At 39.4% G+C, this 24,451-nt stretch overlaps 2 protein-coding genes across 5 annotated transcripts; one reads left to right on the top strand and one right to left on the bottom strand.

Moving 5' to 3' along the window:
• Window positions 1-1,738: 1,738 nt before the first annotated feature.
• On the bottom strand, window positions 1,739-7,466 carry ND-42 (NADH dehydrogenase (ubiquinone) subunit ND-42). The gene is made up of 6 exons (XM_022852993.2): window positions 7,231-7,466; window positions 6,052-6,291; window positions 4,132-4,289; window positions 3,477-3,685; window positions 2,667-2,926; window positions 1,739-2,388 (listed from the first exon to the last, which is right to left on the bottom strand). The coding sequence occupies exons 1-6, from the start codon at window positions 7,347-7,349 to the stop codon at window positions 2,157-2,159; spliced, it is 1,218 nt and encodes a 405-aa protein (XP_022708728.1). The 5' UTR covers window positions 7,350-7,466; the 3' UTR covers window positions 1,739-2,156.
• LOC111271934 (acetoacetyl-CoA synthetase) lies at window positions 5,603-22,755 on the top strand. Of its 4 annotated transcripts, none has more exons than XM_022852991.2 (14): window positions 5,603-5,750; window positions 16,772-16,911; window positions 17,284-17,387; window positions 17,582-17,696; window positions 18,530-18,774; window positions 18,999-19,077; window positions 19,289-19,425; window positions 19,804-19,965; window positions 20,159-20,357; window positions 20,440-20,550; window positions 20,667-20,775; window positions 21,123-21,394; window positions 21,558-21,763; window positions 22,254-22,755. In XM_022852991.2, exons 2-14 carry the CDS (start codon window positions 16,794-16,796, stop codon window positions 22,395-22,397), a joined length of 2,001 nt encoding a protein of 666 aa, XP_022708726.1. In that variant the 5' UTR covers window positions 5,603-5,750; window positions 16,772-16,793; the 3' UTR covers window positions 22,398-22,755. The 4 variants fall into 4 exon arrangements, with proteins under 4 accessions (XP_022708726.1, XP_022708725.1, XP_086829227.1 ...); XM_022852990.2 differs by lacking the exon at window positions 5,603-5,750 and adding an exon at window positions 10,574-10,915; XM_086973101.1 differs by lacking the exon at window positions 5,603-5,750 and adding an exon at window positions 14,420-14,685.
• Window positions 22,756-24,451: the final 1,696 nt, after the last annotated feature.

The raw sequence follows: 24,451 nt of genomic DNA, 5'->3' as shown, positions 1-24,451 counted from the left end.
TATAGCTTCTTAAGGTCGAATTAAAACTGTTAGCCAAAGCTGACCCTGTTATTGTGATAGCGTCTTCTGTTTTATTGTTCTATAGCGTGTCTCGAGATTTCAACCTGTTTCATATGTAACGTAGCTTTTGATCACTGTGAGTACTTGATTTACTCAGTTATTTTGTTGAAATAAAACGATCAAAAAATGAAGAGATGCATCTGTTTTTTCTGTCACGATTCGACACTCTAGAATATAATACCAAATACTCAGATCTTCTTTAATTCATAGTTTAGTGTTAGTCATATTTGTATTAGGTTAGCTGATCTTATGACATGCACATATAGAAAACACGCTTACTTACGTACAATTGTCTATTACTCTGTTAAAATAATTTATTCGCACCTATTATTAATGATGCCCTTACGTATTTACGTGTTTGCCTCGTTGTTGAGACTATCAGGCTATGATAGACGAACCCGGCAGATTTTAAAATCGAATAACTTTTGAACTGGTTGGGCTAAATGATTTTTATTATGGGCCAGAGGTAATCTCTTTCACTTTTTATTCACTTGTTTTCTCTGGCAGGTTTTATATGTGATATCTCGATTTATGGTTCCTCGAAATAAATCAATAATGCAATATGCTTTCCCACTAGTGTCTGTTTTTAAGGCATGACAAGTCCCGCAGTCAAACGAAGTTAGACTGGAGGAATAAACAAGACGAAAACAGGAAGGATTTTCTTTTGCCCGATCCAGGTCTCACATTGTCATCAAGTAACCAGACTGCGTGCTTTTTATTCCGTCCATAAATTTCTGTAGTACCTCGAGCAAGCTTCATTCATTTTGTCATTTAGTACATACACCTCATAGTAGCAGGTGTTTTTTGAATGAAGTCAATTCCATCGCCTGACGTCCCAACCTTTTCACTTTTCGATTTCAAATTCGACTTTTCTCCGGAGCTACGCTATTTTCTCGCCCGTTTTCACTCCGGTATAGATTGAAACATGCCTTATCTATGGCGACCGTATGCTCGATGCATTTTTTATTGATTAAAACTTTAAGAATTCCGTACATGCGGGGTACATCACACGCGTTCCCGACTGGCCTAGAGTCAACCCACGAGGGATCATTTTTTGCTCACTTTCTACATTTCCAGAATCTGAATTATAATTCTTATGAAGGACTGGTGTATTACTAACTACGTTCGTTCACTAGAAATGTGTAGTGCAAAAGTTGTTCAATTTCAAAGTCCACGGGCACTTGTAACAATCTAACATAAACAAAATTCTTACCTTATTAATATAGTGCTCGAAGTTGTTGATATGGCTGATGTGCTACATACACCTGTAGGTTTTGGTCAGTTTGCTTTTCATAGTATGCACCAGTCCTGAGTTGGTACAGGGCGGTAGCTTTATTTTCTCTACATTCAACCTCTACAAAGTTAAATTTGCGATGTTTCTAGTTTGCTTCAAAAAGTGATTTATTAGTGTAGATTCGTTACCTCAGGACAGAAAAACTTACCTATACCAGAAAGGGAAATAGTGAGCCGGTGAACTCTAGACTAGCAATAGGAACCAATTAGATTTAAGAAGCAACTTTGTCAATCAAATAATTAAGAGAACCAATGTAAAACACGGGCAAATCTTTAAAAAACATAATCGATCGGTTATCTTGAATCGTCGTTGTAATGTACAAATATATTCAATTGACGATAAAAATAGGCGGTAAACGATGCAAGCAAATGATAACTACACAAACAGTGCTTCAACGGTTTTTTTTTATTTATTTACATAACTAAGAGCAAAATCTATAAACCGCAGCCAGTTATTTTTTAAATATCTTTTCCTTGCGCTCGTCGAATTTAATTGTGAGTTACGACTATTCCCATCGTTCACTAATTTTCAGTTCCTCGTACGCCATCGATCACAATCATTATCATCATCGGCGACATTCACCTAATCATTGCTTCTGTGTCTATATATAATTCTTTTTTACTCCGGTTAGTGTGTTTTTATTTTCTATGCTACAGCCATGTCGCCGTCCGTATTTCCGAATGAGAATAACTTTTACTGCATCGTTATCACCCTATTTCTCTTCGTTTCGGCGTGATTTTCCACAGTCGTATGCTTCCCAGACCGAACACGCATAGCTGGGGTGGTTAAGATCATTAATAATCTATCGTGTACGATATGCATACTTAAGAGCTTCCCGATAGCTTATCTTATGATTTTTCCATAGATAACGAATACCATTTTTAGGGTCCCATCCTGGAGCCCATGTAGGAAAATACTTGTTCTTCGCAAGAATAAATGCTTCGATCTCTTCCGAGTCTGCAATGAGGTCAGGTGTATTGAAACGAAGTGTTGTGTAAGCCTTATTGACGACAGACAGCTTATCCGTAGTGACCCTGCAGAATCAACAAAAGGAACGTGAACATGACAACTAAATGAAGGGTCAACGAGGAGAAAGGCATTACTAACAGGATAGCAAAGGTTCGGATTAACAATTGACAATTTCACACTCCAACCTTTAGAGGGGATATTAAATAGCCGAGCAGTTTAACCCTTGGTAGCTTAGCTGAATTTTATTTGGTATTATATTATGTTGAACTGTTTTAAACAATTTAATGTTTGTAATTACAATTTTACTGCTAAATAGCTTAACACATCTAAATCGTCGACTCACAAGTAACGTATCTCCATCCAATCTCGACTATTTTTTTCTTTCCAGTCTGAAAATTTTAAGCTGTGACTGTCGTTCATCGCTTTTTCGAAATCAATACGCTCAATGTCTTCGATGACTGCCTTATAGTCACCAAACTCGCTCCAGTCGTAGATGAGCACTTCAGATTGCTCACGAATGCTGGGCAGATAATATTCTTCGTATAGATCCTTAATGCTTTTAAGATAATCAAGCCAGCGAATTTTCGAGTTCACCTCGTAATCCTCGTAGTCCGGACCCAAGAAACAAAAGTTACAGGAAAAAGGTAATTATAGACGACAAATAGAACCGCAAGATCTTTCTTATGTATAACAAAAAGAAACTAAAACAAAACTATTACGAGATGAATCCTTATACCATAGGATCATTACAGAAGTTCTCCCACATCCGGGCTTTATTATCGTACAAATATTATTAGAAGAAATAAAAACTTAAAACATTAAATAAAAATATTTAGAAAATATTAGCATTATTATACGCCTTCGTTTACGTTGATTCTTACTTTGCAATAGGTAAAACACATTACATAAAATACAGTCAGTAGCTGCTTTGTAGAAGCTCCTTATGGCCACATGACATAATTAAATGTTTACGTTTGTTCACACTCCTTTTTCATACTACAGTACCGCATTAATTTATTCCAGACTAACAGATGTTTGAATTTAATAATAATAATAATAATGGTAAACGTGCTTTCTACATTGTCTGTATAAGGTCGCGGCGTATTTTTATTTATCATATGCAAAAACCTATGATACATCACTATGTACATACAATACCACGGTTTTTGATTCTCTTCTGAAGGATGTCAACGGGTACATCGAGATATATGACTAGATGAGGCCTATAAATATAGGGGAACGCGTGGATGCAGCAGTCGCCATGAGCTTTAACATCATTTTCGGTTATATATCCGCATTTGTAAAGCGCCTTTACGATGACGTAGTCTGAGAAAGGTGACCGCTCCAGTACGATGCCCTGGCCTAAATATACCGATAAATAAAAAAAAACGTACAAGAGCTCTAGTGATTTCTGCTTTATTTATGATGATACTTTCAGAAAAGACTATCTTTCATAAGAAAGCCTTAGTCACACACACTGCAGACGTGTTCAGCGCCCATAAATCTCATAAATTATCATATAGTATTATATCGGATTGTACTTAGCCACTAAGATGATGAAAAAAAACATCGTCTGAAGTACTTGAGCAGCATTCGCATAACAATATAAACTCGTGACGTATGTTTGACCCGAATTTTTGTACGAATGTAAATCATATTTCGAGCCTTCACTTTGTTCTTATCTAGCCAGAAACTAGAACAACCGTCGGAAAATAGTTTATCTCGTAGAAAAGAGGATATCCCAAACCGAACTAACCATGCACTACAAAATATACAGATATATCTTTATATTATATGGAGTTACTTGCCGGTGTTGAGCAGGTGCGCCATCGCATCACAGTACTGCTCGATACGAATGAAGAGCAACTCATTCCGAAAATTGGCAACCATTTTAGAATCAGGACGTTCGTAGAACAATTTTTCGTCAAACGGTCTTAATATATCCGGAAACACATGCTGAAGAGATCTACAAAACACACGGACAAGATAGCGAAGTTATTGTAAAGTTCTTCTACAAGTTTCTTGCACGGTGCCAAATATTGCATTTCCAACTGTTGCTTCGGGTTGTCCACGTGACTAATCGATGAGCTAATTCTGGAGTTACATGTGGAGATTACATCTTTCGAAAGATTAACATTCGAAAGGCTTTGCTGTTTTTGTTGAAGAGCGCTGCTAGAGTTTTGGTCGCAACATGTGTCCAAAAGAGGACAAATACTTAGCTAATGACGTTTGTGAGTCGTTTTATTGATCATTTAATTTCCTGCCTCTGTCCAATGGCACAAACAAAAAAACAGCACCAGTTTTTTGCATGTATCCAGAAGTATGATAGAATGTGTACAGACATGCCATGCACAGATCATCCTGTAATAGCCATTGTCTAATGATTTAACACCAGCTCCATCCATCGATAGTCTCGGTGTGCCGTCGTCGAGCTGAACGATGTTTGCGTGTCATGTGTTCTCAGTTTCCTTCAATTCTGTACCATATGGCATATTCATTCTCGTTAATCATAGGTGGTTCTCCAACAATTCTCAGCATATACCTCTGGAAAAATCCAGGGCACCAGCTTTAATTTGTGGCAACAGCGAGAAAGGTAAGGCAGTTATCTCGAAAGCTGCGAGAAGCCGGCACGTTTCTTAAGATAGAGCTTCGCAAGCAAAAAGAAAATCTTCTCTTTATGCACATCGCGGTATTAGCAACCTCGGCTTTTCAGTGCAGCAAAGTTGCTACCTTCGGAGTGGCCTAGGATCAATGTGCCTATCTGTTAACCTTAAAGACATGGTGAGGATGTGCAATATATATCAGAAAAGTAACTTCCACCTATTTTCGGAAATGAATATTACTCTATACGAAATAAGCTCGCCAGCTAACTGGCTAATCGATTAATTATCCATACGTCTTTGTGTACAACGATTTATACGGAGTGGTAAAACTGACGGTGTTCGATAGCGCAGTAAAGACTGCGTGCTTCGATGCACCTTTGCCAGTACTCCCTCACGCCTTCTTTAGATACTATTTGACTGAGTTGTTTAAGCATTGCCTTCCAGCACCTAGCAAGTGTAGATCAACGGCTGACAACCATAACGACGCCTGCAACAAATGATGTTTGGCCTGCTTTGTGTCCCAATTTACCTAACTTTAACTGATAAACGATGACGTCACCATCAAAGCAGATAACACAGTTGACTAGACAAAGAAGCGAATGATTCATCCGTTAGAAAGCTTTTTTCAATAGATAGTTTATGCACCTCCACGTTTTACGATCAATGTACCCAAACCAATGCCCAAATCAAACACGACATCATTCTCGTTGGACTATCGCATGTAGACATAGCATGCTGGACTGATTATCTCTACAAACACACGACGTTGGCAGTTCCTGTTCCGCTCTATCGGACGGCAACAACCACAACCAGCTCGAACATTGGTATGATGATTTTTTAAACCTTTTGTTTTTAAACCTTGTTCTTTTCTATTCTATTTTCGTGACGAAAATTCACAAATTACAGTACTAACTAAATACGATCTACCACCCTAGTGGTTGATGAACGAACCCCTTGAAAGTATATGTTCGATTTAAGTTCCGGTCGCCATAAACAGTAAGTGCAACGAATGCAAAATTAAACATTTACGTGTTTAACATAGATAACGGCAATTTCACGTCCTTAATATATTGCTACACAGTACTTAAGATAAATTAAAGTGAGTAGCAGAAGTACAACACTTACCGAACATCGAAGCCGGTGTCATCAATGAATTGCATATCCATGTTCACCTCTGGAAAATGGAGAAAATCGAATTCTTCAGCGATCGTCTTAGCAAGTGTGCTTTTTCCCGAACAAATACTACCCTCAACGACTATGATGCGCGAATTCTCATCAAGTCGTTTAGCAGTATCATCCAAGAACCCCTGAATGACACCGTACTTTTTTGTCTCATATGGGAATGGCTTGATGTCCTTAGGCTTCCTGTAAGGAAACATACCCACAGTGGCAATAAATACATCTACTAATAGGAGAAAAACGTGACGCAATAGGCGAAAAAAATTAGAAGAGGATGATGCATTTGGAACATACTAGAGTTCACATCCCACTTACTTCAGCAGCTGAAAACTTTATCGTTTGCGCCATGATAGTAACTGTGTTGCGTTATGTTGTAATCTCCATCATTAGCTAAAATGTTTCATCCATTTTCGAGGTTATTTTGTGGAACTCGGAAAGACTTTGGAACTTGAGAAAAATCACTAGAATTTAACCAACAAATCGTGTAAGAGTTTGGACCTGGTTGATATTATACCTACACGCCTGAAAGATTCTACAAGTAGTTAACACGTAGACTTCAGTGCAAGTACTCTGCCTAGTAATTACAGTTAGGGCATACACACCTACAAAATTGACTCGCCTTTTCTTGACACATAGAACCACAAATAATGATGTATTCTTTGAAATTTCATGAATAAAAATGAAAAAAAATGTTTGTATAGCAAACTCAATGTTGCAATCAGTTGATTCCCATGTGCCAACAGTATATGACGAAATTACAAGATGAGTTGTAACTGTCTATACTCGGTAGAACTTTTTACACTAAAAGGTCTGCAACGTACATTACACTGCACTTACGGGTGAGAACTAAAATGGGGCTTGCCATGAGCAAAACCACGACAATCATATATTTCCATTTATCCCGACAATGAGAAGTCGTTCAGATCAAACTGATCTATAATTACATTTTCCTTAATTAAACCAACCTGATTCGCGAATAGTTCTACAAAACTAGGATAATTACTGTTATTAATTATAATTACAGCAAAGTAAATAGCTTGGTTGAACAGGTCAAGTTAGGTCATAACCTAACTTGTAGGTATAGAAGAGTTGTATTAGATAGGTGGTTCGCACACGAGCTCTCACCGTAGAGATTTGTGAGTGATTCCAGCACGACGTTCAGTCATTACGATGGCAGGTAATAGCCGAATGGACTGAGACGTCATCCTGCCCTGCAGGCCCACCCGTAATATCGACAACGCCATGGCTTGCAATTCGCTGCTTGGAGTTTAGCTAGTGATGTCTTTCTCCTGTTTGCACTCACTCGAAACACCGATGTCCTACTCAAAGATCATACGGCTCTCTGCAGTATTTCTTGTTTTGATTTGTCTAGGACCTGGTCGATGATGTTGATCTTTGCTTAGCGCGCAGTGGGCGCGATACAGAGCTATCGCGGGAAGTGTCAGGATTTGTAGTTTATGAATCACTGCAATGTAGTGGAAATAAAATAAGGTAATCGTCAAAAAAGTGAACATCAGTTCTCGGTCGGTGAGAAGTGTTAGGTGAACATAAAGAAGACCCTTGGCCCAACTTTTAGATCTTTTGAAACCCTCTACGACAGTACATAAACGTGCAGCAAGCCATCTTCGTTAATTAAATCGAAAATGAAACAATTATATAATAACAAAGCTACTGTCAGAGGTAAGAACAAATTATTAAGTTGGCACAGGATACAGGTTGCCTGACAGATAACCTATTGAATGTGTCCTGTTTGACGTCCGGAATTTCGTTAGCACTGAATCCGACCTCCAGCACAGAACAGACGTGTGCAATCCAAAATTTATGCGTCCCTAACTTCAGACAGCGTGCACATTAACACCAGGCATCGCAAACAGAAGCTACTATTTCATCTATTGCCGTATAGAACTACGGCACACACCCTCCCAATATAACCAATTGGCAATACTGACATAGTTGTAGCAACTCCTTTATCATTCAGATGCAAATTCATATTCTCGCGACTTTGCACATCACCAGCTCTGTGATTCGCGCACAGATCGTTCACTAATGAGATACCTTTTTGTGCGAGACAACATATCCTCCGTGTCATCTATGCCTAGAGCATTGGAGAGCTCACGTTTTTGCTTCTGTATCCTTTTATTCTCGATCGCTTTAAAGAAATGACGTATCAATAACTCATTTGTGATTTTTACACGAATCGCGCATTGGAAAGAGAGGCCTTAGCAAAAACACACCGTTCGAGACACCAAGATCCCGGATCAGCCGAATAATCTAAGTGTCATTTCGTAGACAACCTGTTCTTTTTGTCTCGTTCTTCTAGAAACACAACTTTGGCTAAAGCACGCAACTTAAATTGATTAATTTGCTATTCCATTTATAACAGTATTTCATTTGGATTACACTTTTCACCATCAGTAAATGCAGACTTTGAATAACGATCTTGTAAATATAGCTGTATCACTGGTACTTGTAATGGCTCTCCAAAATGTGCTTATTGCCAAGTATGTGAGCAGACGGCACGACCAAATAACTACAAAAGTCCAACATAAGAGATGAGAGAATTCGAGTAGCTTCAATGAGACTTTGTACCTCAAATACTGTTTGTATTGCTAACGATAATGGGGAAACGATCTTCTAAGTCTATAACATAGTTTCTGCTATGCACTGCGCGCAGACTCTTCAAAAATGGCTGTTATGAGCGGCATGTGCCTATCCTTTATAAAGAATATCTCCTCTATTTAGGTTACTCAAGAAACGAGTGTACATACAGAAAAACCATAGTTCATTTAATTTACTTAGATTTAAGTGTCAGCAGCCTTTGCGCAAACTGATACATGTGTACTTGTAATACCGAGGTTTTCGTAGGCCGGGTTTATCCCTGCACGAAAATACTCGGCTGAGAAACTGTGGCCTGCAGAGTTTCCTTCACGGCCTAAGTCTGCAGCAATGGCTTACACTAAGTTGGAATCCGCTTAAAATTTTGTACTGCTATATTGCGTCTGATACGTTGAGTCCGTTTTGTAAGCTATATGTTGATAGTGTAATTACAGTTAACAGGGTACAGTAAAAAGCAATAACTATAAAATCCTTCTCACAGTTTGTATTTTTAAATTTGCCAAAAATGTATATTTTTTAGCAGAAGCTTAAATAGCAGTGGTAGACCATTTTGACTAGGAAGTTCTCGATAGAGGACTGTGCATTAGCAGGTAGCATGCAGATGTTACAGGATGGGAAACTAGGCACATATTCGAGTCCCGTAGAGATGTAAGGGATAAGACCTGCGTTGGAATCCGAGCGTTTGACTACAAAACGGGAGACCTTATTGAGTTTCAGAATCTATCGAGCTATCGAGGGTAATATTTGACCCGGGGTTCAATGACAATGCAGGGTTCAGAGTGGATGAAAGTCTAGCGGTGTCATACGCGTACGTTAGCACTGATTGCATAATGCGTTAGCTTTTAATTTCCTAAAAAATAAAATTAGGGCTTTCAAGTCACAGCCTGGTCTAGTATCATCATTACTCTCCGAAGGCCAGCTAACCCTTAAAAGGTTAATATGATAACTAAACCATATTTAAACTAAGGATAACTATTTTAAACGTCAACGAAACCTGATCATTGCTGAACGTCGTTCTTCATTTCTTCTTGGAAAGTTTAACAGATTTGTAGGGAATTTTGGGAAACCAGCTCACCGGTCTCATTTCTGAAAGTAACTGTATTTTACGCAGAGCAATTATGCACCCGGTAACGTTATATTTATTATGATCACCAAGATACTATTTAAAATGCCGGACGCGTATCCATTGCTGTTATATTAATTAAGGCAGTTAGTCGTTAGATTCTTGCCAGTATGATAACGTGGTCTAGCAAACAAAAACAAGAGGCTGAGCGAGCGACCATTATAGTAACAACTAAATATAATTTGAAAATATTATATGAAATCATTACATGTTTCAATGAAAAAAGGAAAAAAGTATCATCTTAATATATTTTACATAGAGGAAGTCAGATTGAGGCGACGATTAGTGCTCTACTTCCTGACATGTACAAGTTGCGTGCAGAATCCATTTTCAAAACAAAGCGGCCCGCACGACCTCCCGTTGACCAACTAATCAGCTAGTTATTACATTGTCGTCTGCTCCAGCCTTGCCATGAGCGCGCATGTCGGAAAGTTGTCCCGCACAACCGGGATGATCCACGTTCACTAATGAAAAAGGGCGTCAGTCGCTGCCTGGCCTGAAAGAGCCCTAGAAGTCCTGTGTCTAACATCAATGCACACGGATCTTGCTGACAGCGCAGTTTTGTTACGTACAATTCTACCGGCTGCTGTTATGTAGGTGTATGGGACTTCTGAAGGCCGTACGGCAGAACCGGGTGCCGTTGTTTCTGTACAAAACTGCAGACATCTAAAGGGCAGACAAAACAGCAGAACCAGCTGTAGTCCATTAGGAAAGGCAAACTGTTTGAGGTTCACTGTCGAGTTGGCATCATCCACTAGCCAGGCATTGAACGTGACTTTTTCTAACCGCGAAGTAGCTGAATTTCTTTCAAATTTTAGTTAAAAAAAAGTTATTCTAATTTAACTTTGCTTACACAAAAATTAACGATCATTCGGCAACAACAATTCTTTGTTCGGCCATAACCCTTCGAACTGCGCTTCTCTGTAGAACTGTAGTTGAAGTTAAGTTCGCTCGCTATCCAGCAAAAAATATAGTAGCAATCTAACTTCGAGCTTGCTTGTCGCGAACGTGTCTATGTGTTTATGTGTGTTTTCGTTCGTTGCATCGTTCATCATTATTCCAGAGTGCTCCGTAAGTTGATTATCAATAACTACAACAAAAGATCCGATCACTTGCTGAGCCGGTCAACAGATATGCTTCGCTAAGCTATGTTGGAATAACTTGTAGCAATTTTATTCTCTAAGCTAATATGTGTTTTAATGCTCTAAAAGGCTAGTAGCTTTAAGATTATTGTTTGGAAATTTTGTTTTATTTTTGTGGAAATGTTGGATAATATTAATTCATATATTTTTTTGATATATTCACATATTGATAAACGGATTAATTTTATCAATTGTAGGTGTTTATAATACTAATAATAATAAATGTTTGCTAACTCAATACATGTATAACTACTATATATACCACAATATTTGTAGATCACTTAAACTTTCTGGCTAATTTCTTGGATACTAGTATATACACAGAATAGTAAAAATAATAATAAATTATATGTTTATAATTTATTCAACTCCATGATGTTTGGTTATTTTTGCGAAGCTTTCTAACGATTCTCGTTAGTGTTCTTTAGGTGTGAAATCATGTGTAATTATAAAGTATGATCGTGTAGTAAGCAAAAAGCTGCGTCGTCCAGAAGTATTTGAGCTAATTTTCTTTGTTTATCATAGGATTAAATGAAGTACAATTACGTTCGATTGTGCTTTGTTCGTCTAGATGTTAGGCATTAACGTTGGTGATGTCTACGTTTACATTACGAATACGAAGAATTACTAGTTTTCTATGCATAAAATACAACTCGTCCCTATTCGCCATTGGCGCATCTGTAAAGCGCTGTTTTCCGTCGTGTCTCTACTTCAGATAGCGCGCGTCTTTGAAGCATGCCTCCCTAACGCCCCACAGTTCAATCGAGTTTCAAACCTGTCTTAACAGAGGTCGCCAAAAGGCCTTTCGAAAATCAGTTCTACCGCAGGGCTTAAGCGAATCTGTGTGCAACGTTTCTACTATAGTCGTCTGGGACCGGACAGCAGCTCAAAGTGGAATGGATACGACAAAAAAGGAAAATTTAATTTGTCAATAATGAAGTTTAGCGGACAACAACACTTATATTTGAGCTATTCATCTGTTCCGGTGGCGCAGTGATAACATATCACGTCAGTCGTGCATTGAATACTTTTTGTGCCTGTTTAGCTACGATTTTTTGTATGGTAAATAATGGACGGAAGAGTTAGATCGTGTATTTAATCATCAGCTGCAATCTGTTCTACCGGTAAAGTGTTTATTTAAACGGAACTTCCTCTAGTGGACATCTGTGCGAAATCTGTCTCGTTCCTGCGAGAGGAATACGGTGAAAGAGGGTGAAGGTTGTCTTGTCTTTAGAAAACGCTGGTCGAGTCCGTCAACGAAAAGATATGGGAGCTATAGGACTATCTGTGTGTGGAAAACTATTCGGGCATATCAAGTATGCGATAATAAACCTTACATGCGAACATTTACAGAGTTATACTGTGTACGCAAAGGCTAGAAATGCTTTGAATTTATTGATATTGGATGGATGTTGCTGATTATACTTTTATGAACGCTTTGATGAATTCGTGAAACAGAAACGCTCCCGTTTTTCTCTCAATTTTAACAATGTACTTCGATCTCATTTGCGATATGTAGTTTCTGCTCATTACAATTACTTCCTGTATGTAACACTGTTATGATAAATAACTACCGCTTTTAAAGGATTTGACGGCGAATTCAAATTGGGCGCGTAAACTGGAAATCTGCTTACCGACCGAGAACAATACAACTCATTAAGATCATACCTAGTTTGGCCATCCTTACAAACACCAGCTAAATCTCACTGCAATATTTAACTGAACATTAAATTTAATGTTTCGATGATGTCAGTCTATTTAGCAAGGGGCCAGTCGTTACTCTATTTTTGTTTGTTTCTTTATGTTCCTTCTCTTACCAAACACTAAAAGTAAAAAGAGTAATCGAAGGACACTGCGCGCACTTATTTGATTATATGGCGCGTCGCTCCTCTGACTAGCGAAAAAGGGTACTTTTTGTGGAAGCAATGGGAGGAAAATCAATTAAAGAATGCCTCGTCGAGCAGGAATGTTAAAAGGTTCTAAAATACAATTAGACATGTTAAAAGCGGCGGTTTGTCACATTTAATGCGAGTAATACTTTCCTATGCCGTCGGACTATCGCTACCTTCACGTGTCTTGTCAACGACACAAATTTTGGAGACCCTCGTGCGCGTGAATTTAAGCATCTGTTCCGCCTCTATGTGTAAGGCAACTGGATGTGTGGCAAGCTCCGCCTATTATTATTATTATTGCCTTATATTTAACAAATGCCGGCGACCACTGCCGTGTCATAATAATGGATTTGTTATATTTACACTGGGCCGCTATGTATGAGTGTTCGATGTTGTCCGTAATAAATTCGTGCGTTTCGTAGACCCGATATGCACTGGGTTAATCGAAGATTAAAGTCCTATACATCTATTAATTTTTCGTGACTTGGAATCTATCTAGTGTCAATCATATGGTTTCCTCAGATCCCTTTGTTAGTGTTAGGAACGCTGAGACTGCTCTTTCATAACCTCATCTATTCTGTGATGACAAACGTACAGTCTCACCTTGAAGACTACAGCAGAAGGTGACGCTCTTCAGCGTGGCTCAGTTTTGACATTCGACAGGTTAAGATTGCGAGTGTCTTATTGGCTTACGGGAGCTACCAACTACATGTCACTCATTTGACAAAGAACACGTCAGTATTGATGAAACATACAAGAGGCACTTCTGCTATCTAAGTGGCGCTAGATTGGAGCTTTTGAAGCACCGCATACAAAGTTTCGATACGTTGAGGGTGAATGATGAATGTTTTTTTTTTATGTTATAATAATCGGGATTCAAATTGTTTGAGAGTCATAAAAGTGTGCTTGGGTTATAGGCTCTGACCGGATAAATTTCTGATACCTGTTTATGTGCTCCGACCATACCTATTTGAACAGTTGGTTCGAGTCTATAATATGTCCTCTGTTGGAAGTAAAAAAAAACGTATTAACCTTTACAAAATAGATTACAAAAGTTGTACAAGACATTACGATACTTCAAAGCATTTCTGTTGCCGTTCTACAACTAGGAAAGTCACTCGTATATAATAGTTATACATATCTATCACCTGATGAAGCTGCCATTGCTAGAAGAGACATGAGTTTGAAAAATAATGCGTGGACAGAAGGTCGTGTTCAGGCAAACACCGTATATTCGCTGCGTCTGCTGTGTTGGTTATATCGCTTTCGTAAGTTCATCCAGAATCTGTGTGTAGTTACTTCACAGTAGCCACGTAGCTGGAAGCGGATGCAGGCCTTTTTGCACGTGATGGACAAATCTTGTTTACGTTTGCTGTCCCTTTAATTACCTTCTGGGATGCTTACGTCGTTAGGTACGCGTCGTCTGCTTCGCAATAGGACAAAGGATATTCAGAGGATACTAGATCCAGCATAAGCTTCGACTATGGGAAAAGTATCACTGAGCATTGGGGCTATTCGATGTTTACGTTTCAAATGCAAATGAAAAATACGAAGCCGCCATAGTGTATTAGTTCAACTGTGTGTCGCAACTAGTAAAAATCGTTTGTTGGATTTTGTGTGCGTTTTTTTCTTTGTAAGAGAATTCATAGCGTAGATGATCCGGTATGCTGCAAAATGGAGAAGCTTAGACATCACTGGACCGGAATTTGCTGATCAGATGAAGTAACTCAACAGGCTGTTCCGAGTCGCCTAGGTGCTATGGAAAAGATTCAGAGCACACAAAAGTGGGGGCAGAATTTAAAATATGGTACTTCAATGTACTCGTTTCATAAGATCGCCTAAAATAATTTCCCATATCAAATACTCAATTGCAGTACGAAACAGATTTTCTAACTTCTTTTCGAATGGAAAACGGCCGGACATTTAGCCGAGTCTTGGGTAAAGTGAGATATTTGCATGAAGACAATGTTCTAACAGAAAAATAAGGCACTTTATTGGTTCGAAGAGCTGCGAAGTGACTTCGATGCTAACAATCTGTTGGCCGTACGGCTTTAGGGTGCACGAAACCAACCACATTTAAGTTAAGGCGACAAGTTGTTCTTTATACTGTTCATTCGGCAAACCTGAAGCCTCCAAATTAGCGCCTTTTAGGTCGATGCAAGCTCTGTTCGCGGATGAAAAATTTTCGAGACTTGAGGAAATCAAACAATGGATCATCGATGATTGTTAGTTGCAGACCTGAAAATCTCATCAGAAAAAAATACTTAATTGTAATAATTACTGATCACAATGGCAATTATTTCGATGGTTGAGACGTCAACATAGTTTTAGAAAGTGAACTTATTTGTACACTTAGTAGGCATCTAAAGACAATTTGCATGAACCCCAAAACATACTTACTTATGGGATGTTTAGCTAACTTTTGGAGTACTTATGTTGCGCACCCACCTGAAAGGTTTTACGAGAATATCGGTGACACCAAGAAGTTTCAAACGATTCACAGCTGAAAAGAAAAAAAAGTGGACTTTGGCGCGAAAAAAAAGAGATTTGTAGCTGGGTAGATAGGCAGGTAGTGACACGATATTGCTACTATACTTCATGGTCCAGGCAATGCCGTACGGTACCTGTTAATGGCAGGCTGTATTGTTGCATGTGTCGTAACCGATTCTTACAAAATTCTCAAAGTCATCGTTTACGTGCATATCTAATAAGGGTAAAAGTAACCGCTATCAGTCGTCGGGTCAGTAGATATTCTGCTTCAAGACTGCATGTGGAGGGGGCATCAGGCGTGAAGGGACACAGAAATATCTATGTGTTTGTGAGAGTGTCCATATTTACAGACAACTACTGGGAGTATGCGATTTTCAGATGCGTGGGTCTAAAGACCATTGTCCTTCAAAAATCATTAGTAATTTCAAAAAGAGACCACTCCTACGTTTTGTGGCTTCTCTTTATGAGGCGCGTGCATTAGTGCAGTCACCTAACGTAAGTTGTGAAGGCGGGATTTAATCTGTAATAAAATATCTAGGGTAAAATATCTAAGTATCTAAAATATATTAATTGCTCATTTATCTAATTGAGTATTATTATTATTTGACAGTGCATGGTATGTATGGATTTGAGGTCGTTTTAGGAAACATAGATGACCAAATTATGCACATCTACAAAGAGGCAGTTCGTGGATTCGGAAGTGTCACTTTTCCTTTCCTCGTTCTTTAGAATGTTGTACTTTTAGCAAGTTGGTGGTTTTTGTTGAACCAATGGTAGGCAAACGCTTACCATTGGTTCAACAAATGGCACGTATATGTGACGTGTGCGTCCCTCGCCGAACAAGCACAGAAGTCATGAAAGCGGCCGAGCAGTACTTGTAAGTACTTGTGGAGTACTTGATGAGAGTTTCTTTTAGCAAGGACTCTTTGTTACAAGAAACCGGACGTTCAGCGGGTCGTCGTTGCTATTCGATGCAAATGGTGGTATACCATGTGGAGGCTTTTGATGTCCGTCCACATACGAATCAGGGTGTGGCACTATATCAAATCGACAAGCTCACTTCCGATTGAAGTGAGCAGATAAAGCAAACTGCTATTGAATTGATAGTAGTAATTGTCGACTTGAAAATCGAAGGTGTGAGTCTTTCGTGCTGTCTAAGAATAGCTCTCGTTTGCAGAGTTGCGTGGCAGACAAAAACTGGGTCGGGATAGTGCTTTCGAACTCGAGTAAAAGCCTATTTAAAGACAGGCGTCAGTCTCCAGTTTGACTTCGGTAGAACGTAAACCATTGAAAACTGACATACAATAAACCTGTATTCTATGCAAAGAGACACGGCCGATTATTTTTATTGATGTCAATATATTAATTATGCACACGTTCGCTTATGATTGTTGCACCGATAGGTTAGTGAGACTTATATCGGTAATGGAAGCTTCCAACGCCACACCAGTTCGGAGTTGGCAGCATCTTCTACTTTCTAGGCCGAACAAGAAACAGGATCGCTTCCGCGAGCATATCAACAATAAATTTGCTCTCAACTTAGGTAAGTTGACAATGTTGGTAGGGTAAAAAAAGAAGTTTGTTCCGAATTACTCTATAACCACATGAGTGCTTTAGATGTGTGGTAATCTTAATAGTTATCATAACGCTCAAAATATAGCCCTACAGTGGGAAAAACATAGATTGTCTTATCTCGCTGTTTGGAGAGCGATTGTATGGCTGAACGGGAACGATCTCCGTTTCGCCATGTGAAAGTAGAAAATGGCTTTTACGCATTTGCGGACCTGTTAGACCTCTTTATAGCTGAAGCGCTCAAATTCTGAGTGTGAAGCCGCAATAGCGTATATATACGAAGTAATGTACTGCCTAATGGAAACACAATCGTAATAACTGCATCTTTATCTCTTCTTCTTAGGTAACTATCACGAACTGTACCGATGGTCAGTTGATCAGTATCCTTTGTTCTGGGAAGAATATCTTCGGTTTTCAGATATTCTCGTGTCATCACAATATACTCAGGTTCGTAGAACTCGACCGAACACCTATTTTCAATATGCGTATGCATAGCTATATATATATATATATATTTTTTTTTATCTAGATAGTAAAAAAATAAATACGCGTTAAAATAATAGTACGACGATAATGGCTGTGTAGATAGAACAGCTAGTTCTTTTGGGTACGTAATGTTATTGTTAATGTTATTTTGTCAGGTCATTGAAGATGTTCCAATGGAGAAGATCCCTCGATGGTTTTCCGGCTGCCGGCTTAACTACGCAGAAAACTTGCTACGCGGACCTGACGACGCGGTCGCACTATACGTTACAGGTAGACTCGCGTTCAATCAAATGTTTATTTGTAACGATTGCTGAGTTTGACGATTGGTAAATGACTGTTACTGCTGTTGAAGTTAAATGATCCTGAATTTCTCTGGAGTTTTGAACAGCATGAGAGCCTCTACGTACCATTTTCTTGTATTTAAGCGACGCATCTATGTGCTTCCGGCCGTGCTGGAGCTACTAAAAAAGAATATCCTTAAACAAACCGTTTCTTGTATAGTATCACTGACATACGAGCAAACAATTATGACGCTATCTTTTTTATAGATGAAAAATTTCGCAAAATCTACAAATGGCTTGCTATAAACGTCCCGCATTAAAGAACATATACCTAATAAACTGGACGTATAGACCTCTGATTAAATGAGACCAACAGAAATTGCTGCTTCAAGTCCTACCAAAGACACACACGAGTGCTATATAGCCTGTGCGAAATACAGTGGCTAACAAATTTGTTGGCTCACGATCGTTATACGGGCTATGCTAATTTATAATGAGAAGATTCGTACAAACGAATTCCTTTTAGAGCCTGAAATGACGACTGAGGTATGTGAATGCCATTTAACCGAGTGCACTAAATAAATTCTCAAGTCGAAAAATACTTAAGAAACATTTAATACGGTACTCGCATACTCCTAGCGTACGTCATTGTTAGCTGGGTTTGCCGCACGTAACAAATATCCGAAAAACGTCAAAGGGCATTATCTTCAAATGTTTCTTTCCAATCCTTTCACCTCGTATTGCTTATAAATTGTAGTAGGGATCAATGTTAAAATTCTACCATTAAATTTGCTGTTTTTTTGGGACCATGCAATTGGATAGATGAATGGCTATCGATCAGGAAGGTGACTTTTTCTGAACTTCGTCGAGAGGTAGCTCGTTATTCGGCAGCGTTACGGCAGTTAGGTGTGAAACAAGGAGATCGTGTGTGTGGGTACGTGGGCAATACGGATCATGCAGTTACGGCGTATCTAGCCACCGCGACGGTTGGTGCAATCTGGAGTTCAACCAGCCCTGATCTTGGATACCATGCGGTTATCCAGCGATTTCAACAAATAAAACCAAAGGTTAGAGTGGTAAAAATGCAGCTTCAGTATACACTATACGATTCCAGCTCGAACGAGAGCCCGAAAGATCACTGGTAGGTTTTGTGGCCGTAAAACACAGTCCGTATAAAAATACTGGCGCCTCGATGCGGTAAACTTGACTACATATATATAAGTTGCACCGCTTCTCCTTTATCGCTAATTTACGTGATAGTTGACATTATATGAATATTGTTTGATTTCAGGTTATATTTGCTGTCGACAGGCAGACATACAATAAGAAAATACACGAAAAGCTTGACAGTCTGCGGAACATCCTTGAGCGTAAATAACGACGATTCTTAGTATATAACAAATATTGGAATTTTCTAATTTGACTTGATACATTATTTAGCTAGTGCGAGCAGATTATAAGGAGATTGAGATACACTTAACTAGAAAAAAAAAAAGAAAAAAGTATGCATCTATTCATCGTAAAAAGCGTTCCTTTAATTTTACGTTACGTCAATAATTAACCCGGCTCAACCTTATTCAGCGTTAGATTCTGTGGAGAAGGTGATTATACTTCCTTACGACAAAACACGCTTGGATATATCCAACATACGAAACGCGATCTACCTCGATGATCTTCTCGCTGAAATAGGGGATTCGTCAAGCTTGCAGTTCGAGCAGGTAGCCATGCATAGAACTAGTTGCGATCCATTTCTTTATGAGTCATTCGAAAGTGTATTTATCAACATAGGATTAAAATTTCCACTTCAGTACAGCCCCGCATTATAATATAGGGGTATGTGGAAATTAAATTTAGAATTTCCTTTTCATTTTGTGTTCGTGCGATCATATAGCCTCAAACGACCGCTTGCAGAGAAAGACGCTCTACCGAAGAGTTAGAAACCTATGATTTTGCTACGCTGTTATCAATTACAGTAGTTTATTGCGCTGTATATAACGATAAGAAGTTGAACCCTGGTGAGAAGAACATGAAAGTTAAATAATTCAAAGAAAAAAATAAGGGCCGCTATCTAACATCGAATCGCACCTTTCGATTAGGTGGAATTTTCTGCTCCGTTGTGTATCTTGTTTACATCAGGCACCACTGGACGACCTAAGTGTATGGTACATTCAGTTGGCGGAACACTCATTCAACACAGAAAAGAACATGAACTGCTCGGAGAACTTAATGAACATGACATATTCTTCTACTACACCACGGTATACTGAACCTTTTGCCGTGTTATCGCTTAGACGTTAGCTTTTTCATGAACGATCTATGAGTCCGCATGGCTAATGAAACCCCAGTTTATGCAAGCTTTTGAGACGGCTAGCGTAGCTAGATTCTCTTTCGGATATACGCTAATCTGTTTATTGTAGACATCTAGCAAATGATGATATCCGTTGCGTTCAGACCGGGTGGATGATGTGGAACTGGCTCGTATCTGGTTTGGCGGCTGGAGCAGCGTTGGTTCTGTACGAAGGTGCCCCTATGCCTCGGGATGAACCGTTCGTGCTGTTTGACATCGCGGCACGCGTTCGGATGACTGTGTTTGGCACCTCTGCCAAATATCTGGCAGCGGTCGAAGAGCTCGAAATAGGTGGACTTATAGGTTAGTGGCAATAGCGCTTTTCGATTCAGCCGCGCGTGTGTTCCGTTGACAGTAATTTAATAATAACTGTTTTTCTCAACAGCCAAGCGGTTTGACTTGAGTACTCTGCACACAGTGTTGGCGACAGGCTCAACGTTGATGCCACATAGTTTCGATTTCGTGTACAACCATATCAAGGAAGACGTCATGCTTGGTAGGTGCTCAGAAAGGTAATCCATGTCAAATGGGTAATCTGTTTCTTCACGGCAATTAAGATTCTCGTTAGACGATTTTTCGAAGCTATTGCCTATTCCCTTGTTTTTGACACAGGTTCAATTTCGGGCGGGTCTGATATCATCTCATGTTTTGTTGGTCAGAACTGCACTTTGCCTGTCGTTCGAGGAGAAGTGCAGAGTCGTAATCTCGCAATGGATATTAGGTAAGGCTTGATCACCCCTCGAGAATTGGCCCTTCAACGGGGTAGCGGCGCTGCTGTATGAAAAAAAATATCTTATTTTGAGTATTTTACCATAACGGTTGCTAACTCCTGTAATCAGCCCGTTTTCGAAAAATATTTTTGTTCTTTGCACCTATTGATCTCCTGTTCATGCTCCATCTATGTACGCCGTATTATACTCTACACTATAATATATTTATTATAAATAACGATAACTGCGGCGAAGGTGCCGCCTGTGAATAGTTAGGTTACAGGACCCCCTTGGCACTTTCGCACAGATGACAATATGATGTGAATTAACCGATGCGAATGATATGGCTTCGATTTAGGGCCTTTGATTCTTCAGGCTCTCCCGTTGAAGGCGCCAAGGGTGAGCTAGTGTGCTGTAGCCCGTTTCCTTCTATGCCAGTGTTCTTTTGGGGCGATAAAAATAATAGGTTGTACCATAAAACGTATTTCGAAAAGTTTCCAAACGTCTGGCATCATGGAGACTTTTGCCAAATCAACCCCGCCACTGGAGGCGTACTTATGCTGGGCCGAAGTGATGCCACTCTAAACCCCAACGGAATACGATTTGGATCAAGCGAGGTTTACAATGTCGGTAAGTCATCAAATGTAATGACTGCATCGATAATAGTTACTGCGATAGAGTGACAAATACGGAGCGCGAAAAAAAGCATGTAACTATTCAAGTTAGCGAAAACATACTGCTCTGTATCGTCTCAGCGGACTAATTCGTTATTCTACAACGTAACCTTTTGCAGTGGATACCATTGTGAATGTGGAGGACAGTGTGTGCGTTTCATACGTATCAAAAAAAACCAAGGACGAGAAAGTCTGCCTATTTGTCAAAATGAAAAGTCCCCACACCCTGACTGAGGATATTCGTAAATCGATCAGTATCGCGATAAGAGACGGCCTCTCAGCCCGACATGTGCCCTCGTTAATCGCAGAAGTTGTTGACATTCCAGTAAGTTAAACGGTCCAAAATGGACACAGGCTTGTATTTTGCTTCAAATTGAAACAGGTCGTACTTTATTTACAAAGAGTACTCAATACGTTTACTGTTTGATCTTATATCGTATAAAATGCGGATTAAAGTTATCGCGCCCTAGTCACTCAAAAAAAACATGACCTCCGTCGTCATAGCCGATGTCTATTAACGTCCCCAACACGAAAGTCACGGTACTTGTCTAGATTGCAGTGGGCAACTCTTAAATGGGGTACGTAAAGCGTTTTCAGCGACACGGATAAAGAGAAGTTCTAGGAGTTCCTAGTATCTCGTAGACCGAGAGATGGATTTTAAAAGAAATCCTATCCTTGTAACGTTAGTTTTTCCATGAGGATTTTACGCTGCACAGTTAGTTGTAGTAATTCTGATCAGTCCGTTTTGGTGACGTGCGGTATCTATCGAACTTAGTATCATAATAACCATGCCTCGTTGCTCTTCCTAATTGCAGTATACCCTGAATGGCAAAAAAATCGAAGTTGCAGTCAAGAAGATCATCAATGGTGACACTCGAATCGATACGAGCACTATTGCAAATCCAGCGTGTCTTAAGTGCTTTGAGGATTTGGCCCCGGAGATTGCAGCTCTCGATTAAAAACACAATAAGATGCTGAGGCAACAATCACGTCAACAGTGGGGCATTATTTACTTTTCGTCCGCTGTTTGTGTGTGTGTGTGTGTGTGTGTGTGTGTTTGTCCGCTGTTTGTTAAGATGCAAAAAAACGAAAACAGGTGGCTTTGTATCATCTGTAAATATGAGAAAAGAAGTTTTTAAATAGCTGACGATGAAGTATTCGAGAATTGCATGTTGTTTCCCCACCGTTCATTGTTAACGTGTCCACAAATAGAAGCACTGAGATTATCTTTCATTTGCTAAGTTTCGTTACATTAATGTGCATGTTCTGAATAACTGACAAAGTTATTAATAAAGACAGCTTTCAGTAAAAACACAACAGTATGTAATTCAATCTTATATACCGGATGTTTATTTTATAACATTGCGGCAGTATTGTTTTACTAATAGCAGGAGAAAAATCAATGTTTCTCTACGAGCAGGAAATCAAAGTCTGAGTAAATTGATTTAAATACAATCTGCGGAGGATTCTGCACCCATCATATGATGTAAATTATTCACTCTGTGAGAATGGTCGTTGAAACGTGCGAGCACGTTCTTTCTTATGGTCTGTTTGCACCATTTAGGTAGTTGGTACATGGATCGTTAGAACGACAGCGGAACAGGGCATGTCGGAAGAAATACCGAGCAACGAGATCGATGCCAGCACACCCTGAATCGATCAGGTATTGTCTCGATGAAGCTCCGCGTCGGCTTCATTGACGCCACAAACATACGTTATTGCAGCAGTCAGTGTTCAATGGGGGGTGAAGCAACTTTCGAGGTGTCCAGTATTTGACACTGTGCCATTTCTTGTTAACTTAGCGCTATTGTAGTAATGTTATGTTACAATAGGAATCTATTTTATTTGTTCATAGTATGGTACAGTCCATTCCTAAATTAATAATCGTATATATAAGACCCACAACTGGATCGCGTTGCTGTTACGTTAGCTCGTGTTATGTATACGTTCTTGTTGGCCAAGACGATCGCGTGACATCTAATGTACTCTCAGGCGACCGATTCAAATAGGAAGCGTATTTTAGCCAACGCTATAATGGCAATTCACGTTTTTTTCATTCAACGATCTATTATATGAACATATTTTCAACTTACACGGTAACTCCACAAATATAACTGCACTTGATAATCAACTTACATGACCTTAGACATTAACGGATATGACGAATTGACATTAAAACTGAAGGTAGTCAAACATTAATTGACTCCAAATTGTCAACTACGACACTCAATTAATTCGACTACAAAAGCTTTGTGGGCAATCCAAGTAAATATGGATATCTCACTTGAAACAGGCTCGGTTTATACAGTCCTGAACCTGCAAGCATGACTTCACGAACTATCACAGTGCGGAGCTATAGATTATTTTCTGTCACCGATGATTGAATACGAGTGGCGCTCAGCGACCTGTGCGAAAAAAACTCATCGTTATTACCTTTCTATTTTATCAATGGCTATTTATGCTAACTGAAAGTGTATTCCCGTCTGGTCCATTCATGTTTTGTGTCGAGGATCTTGATAACCACTCCTGCTTGTGACGCGAGCCCTGCAAAAAGAAGTAATAAGGACGCATCGTTTGAAATGGATTCATAGTAGAAAGTGTCGGAAATCTCTTCCGGCAGTGTTAGATCTATGGGGGCGGAGACTGAATTGGGTAAATAGGTAGCTTGCCCCTGCTTGCTTCTACTAGCTGGTCTTCTAATTATAGAATTGTCGATTATGGATCGTTGTCGTAACATCCAACGTGCTCGTCTTAACGTAATTTTTGCTCCGACCGAATCAAAGCAAAGGTTGGCCCTCTCCATTTTATGCCTAATCTTTTTCGATATAGAGGTACTCTTCTATACGAATGATCCTCTCTGCTAATCATTAATTGCTAACACTGGCCACCAGGAACGATGGAAACAGAAGCATGACCATTACTTTTGCACCGTTGAACATTAAAAAAGCAAATTGATTTTGAAAAGGCATGACAACACACCCGTGACCGTCGTCCGCATCTATATTGCCGCAGC

This window comes from Varroa jacobsoni, unplaced genomic scaffold (assembly GCF_002532875.2).
Source record: "Varroa jacobsoni isolate VJ856 unplaced genomic scaffold, vjacob_1.0 contig01278, whole genome shotgun sequence".
Classification (NCBI taxonomy): Eukaryota; Metazoa; Arthropoda; class Arachnida; order Mesostigmata; family Varroidae; genus Varroa; species Varroa jacobsoni.
Note: the sequence above shows the minus strand (reverse complement) of the source record. Positions and strands in the feature narration are given on the sequence as shown.

Coding starts and splice junctions, on each gene's coding strand:
- LOC111271934 (XM_022852991.2), top strand. CDS start 16,794: ATGGAAGCTTCCAACGCCACACCAGTTCGGAGTTGGCAGCATCTTCTA. Junction 20,776..21,122: donor AATCTCGCAATGGATATTAG/GTAAGGCTTGAT, acceptor GCTTCGATTTAG/GGCCTTTGATTCTTCAGGCT. Junction 21,764..22,253: donor CAGAAGTTGTTGACATTCCA/GTAAGTTAAACG, acceptor TCCTAATTGCAG/TATACCCTGAATGGCAAAAA.
- ND-42 (XM_022852993.2), bottom strand. CDS start 7,349: ATGGCGTTGTCGATATTACGGGTGGGCCTGCAGGGCAGGATGACGTCT. Junction 6,292..7,230: donor ATCACTCACAAATCTCTACG/GTGAGAGCTCGT, acceptor GTTTCCTTACAG/GAAGCCTAAGGACATCAAGC. Junction 2,927..3,476: donor GAATCAAAAACCGTGGTATT/GTATGTACATAG, acceptor CCGGACTACGAG/GATTACGAGGTGAACTCGAA.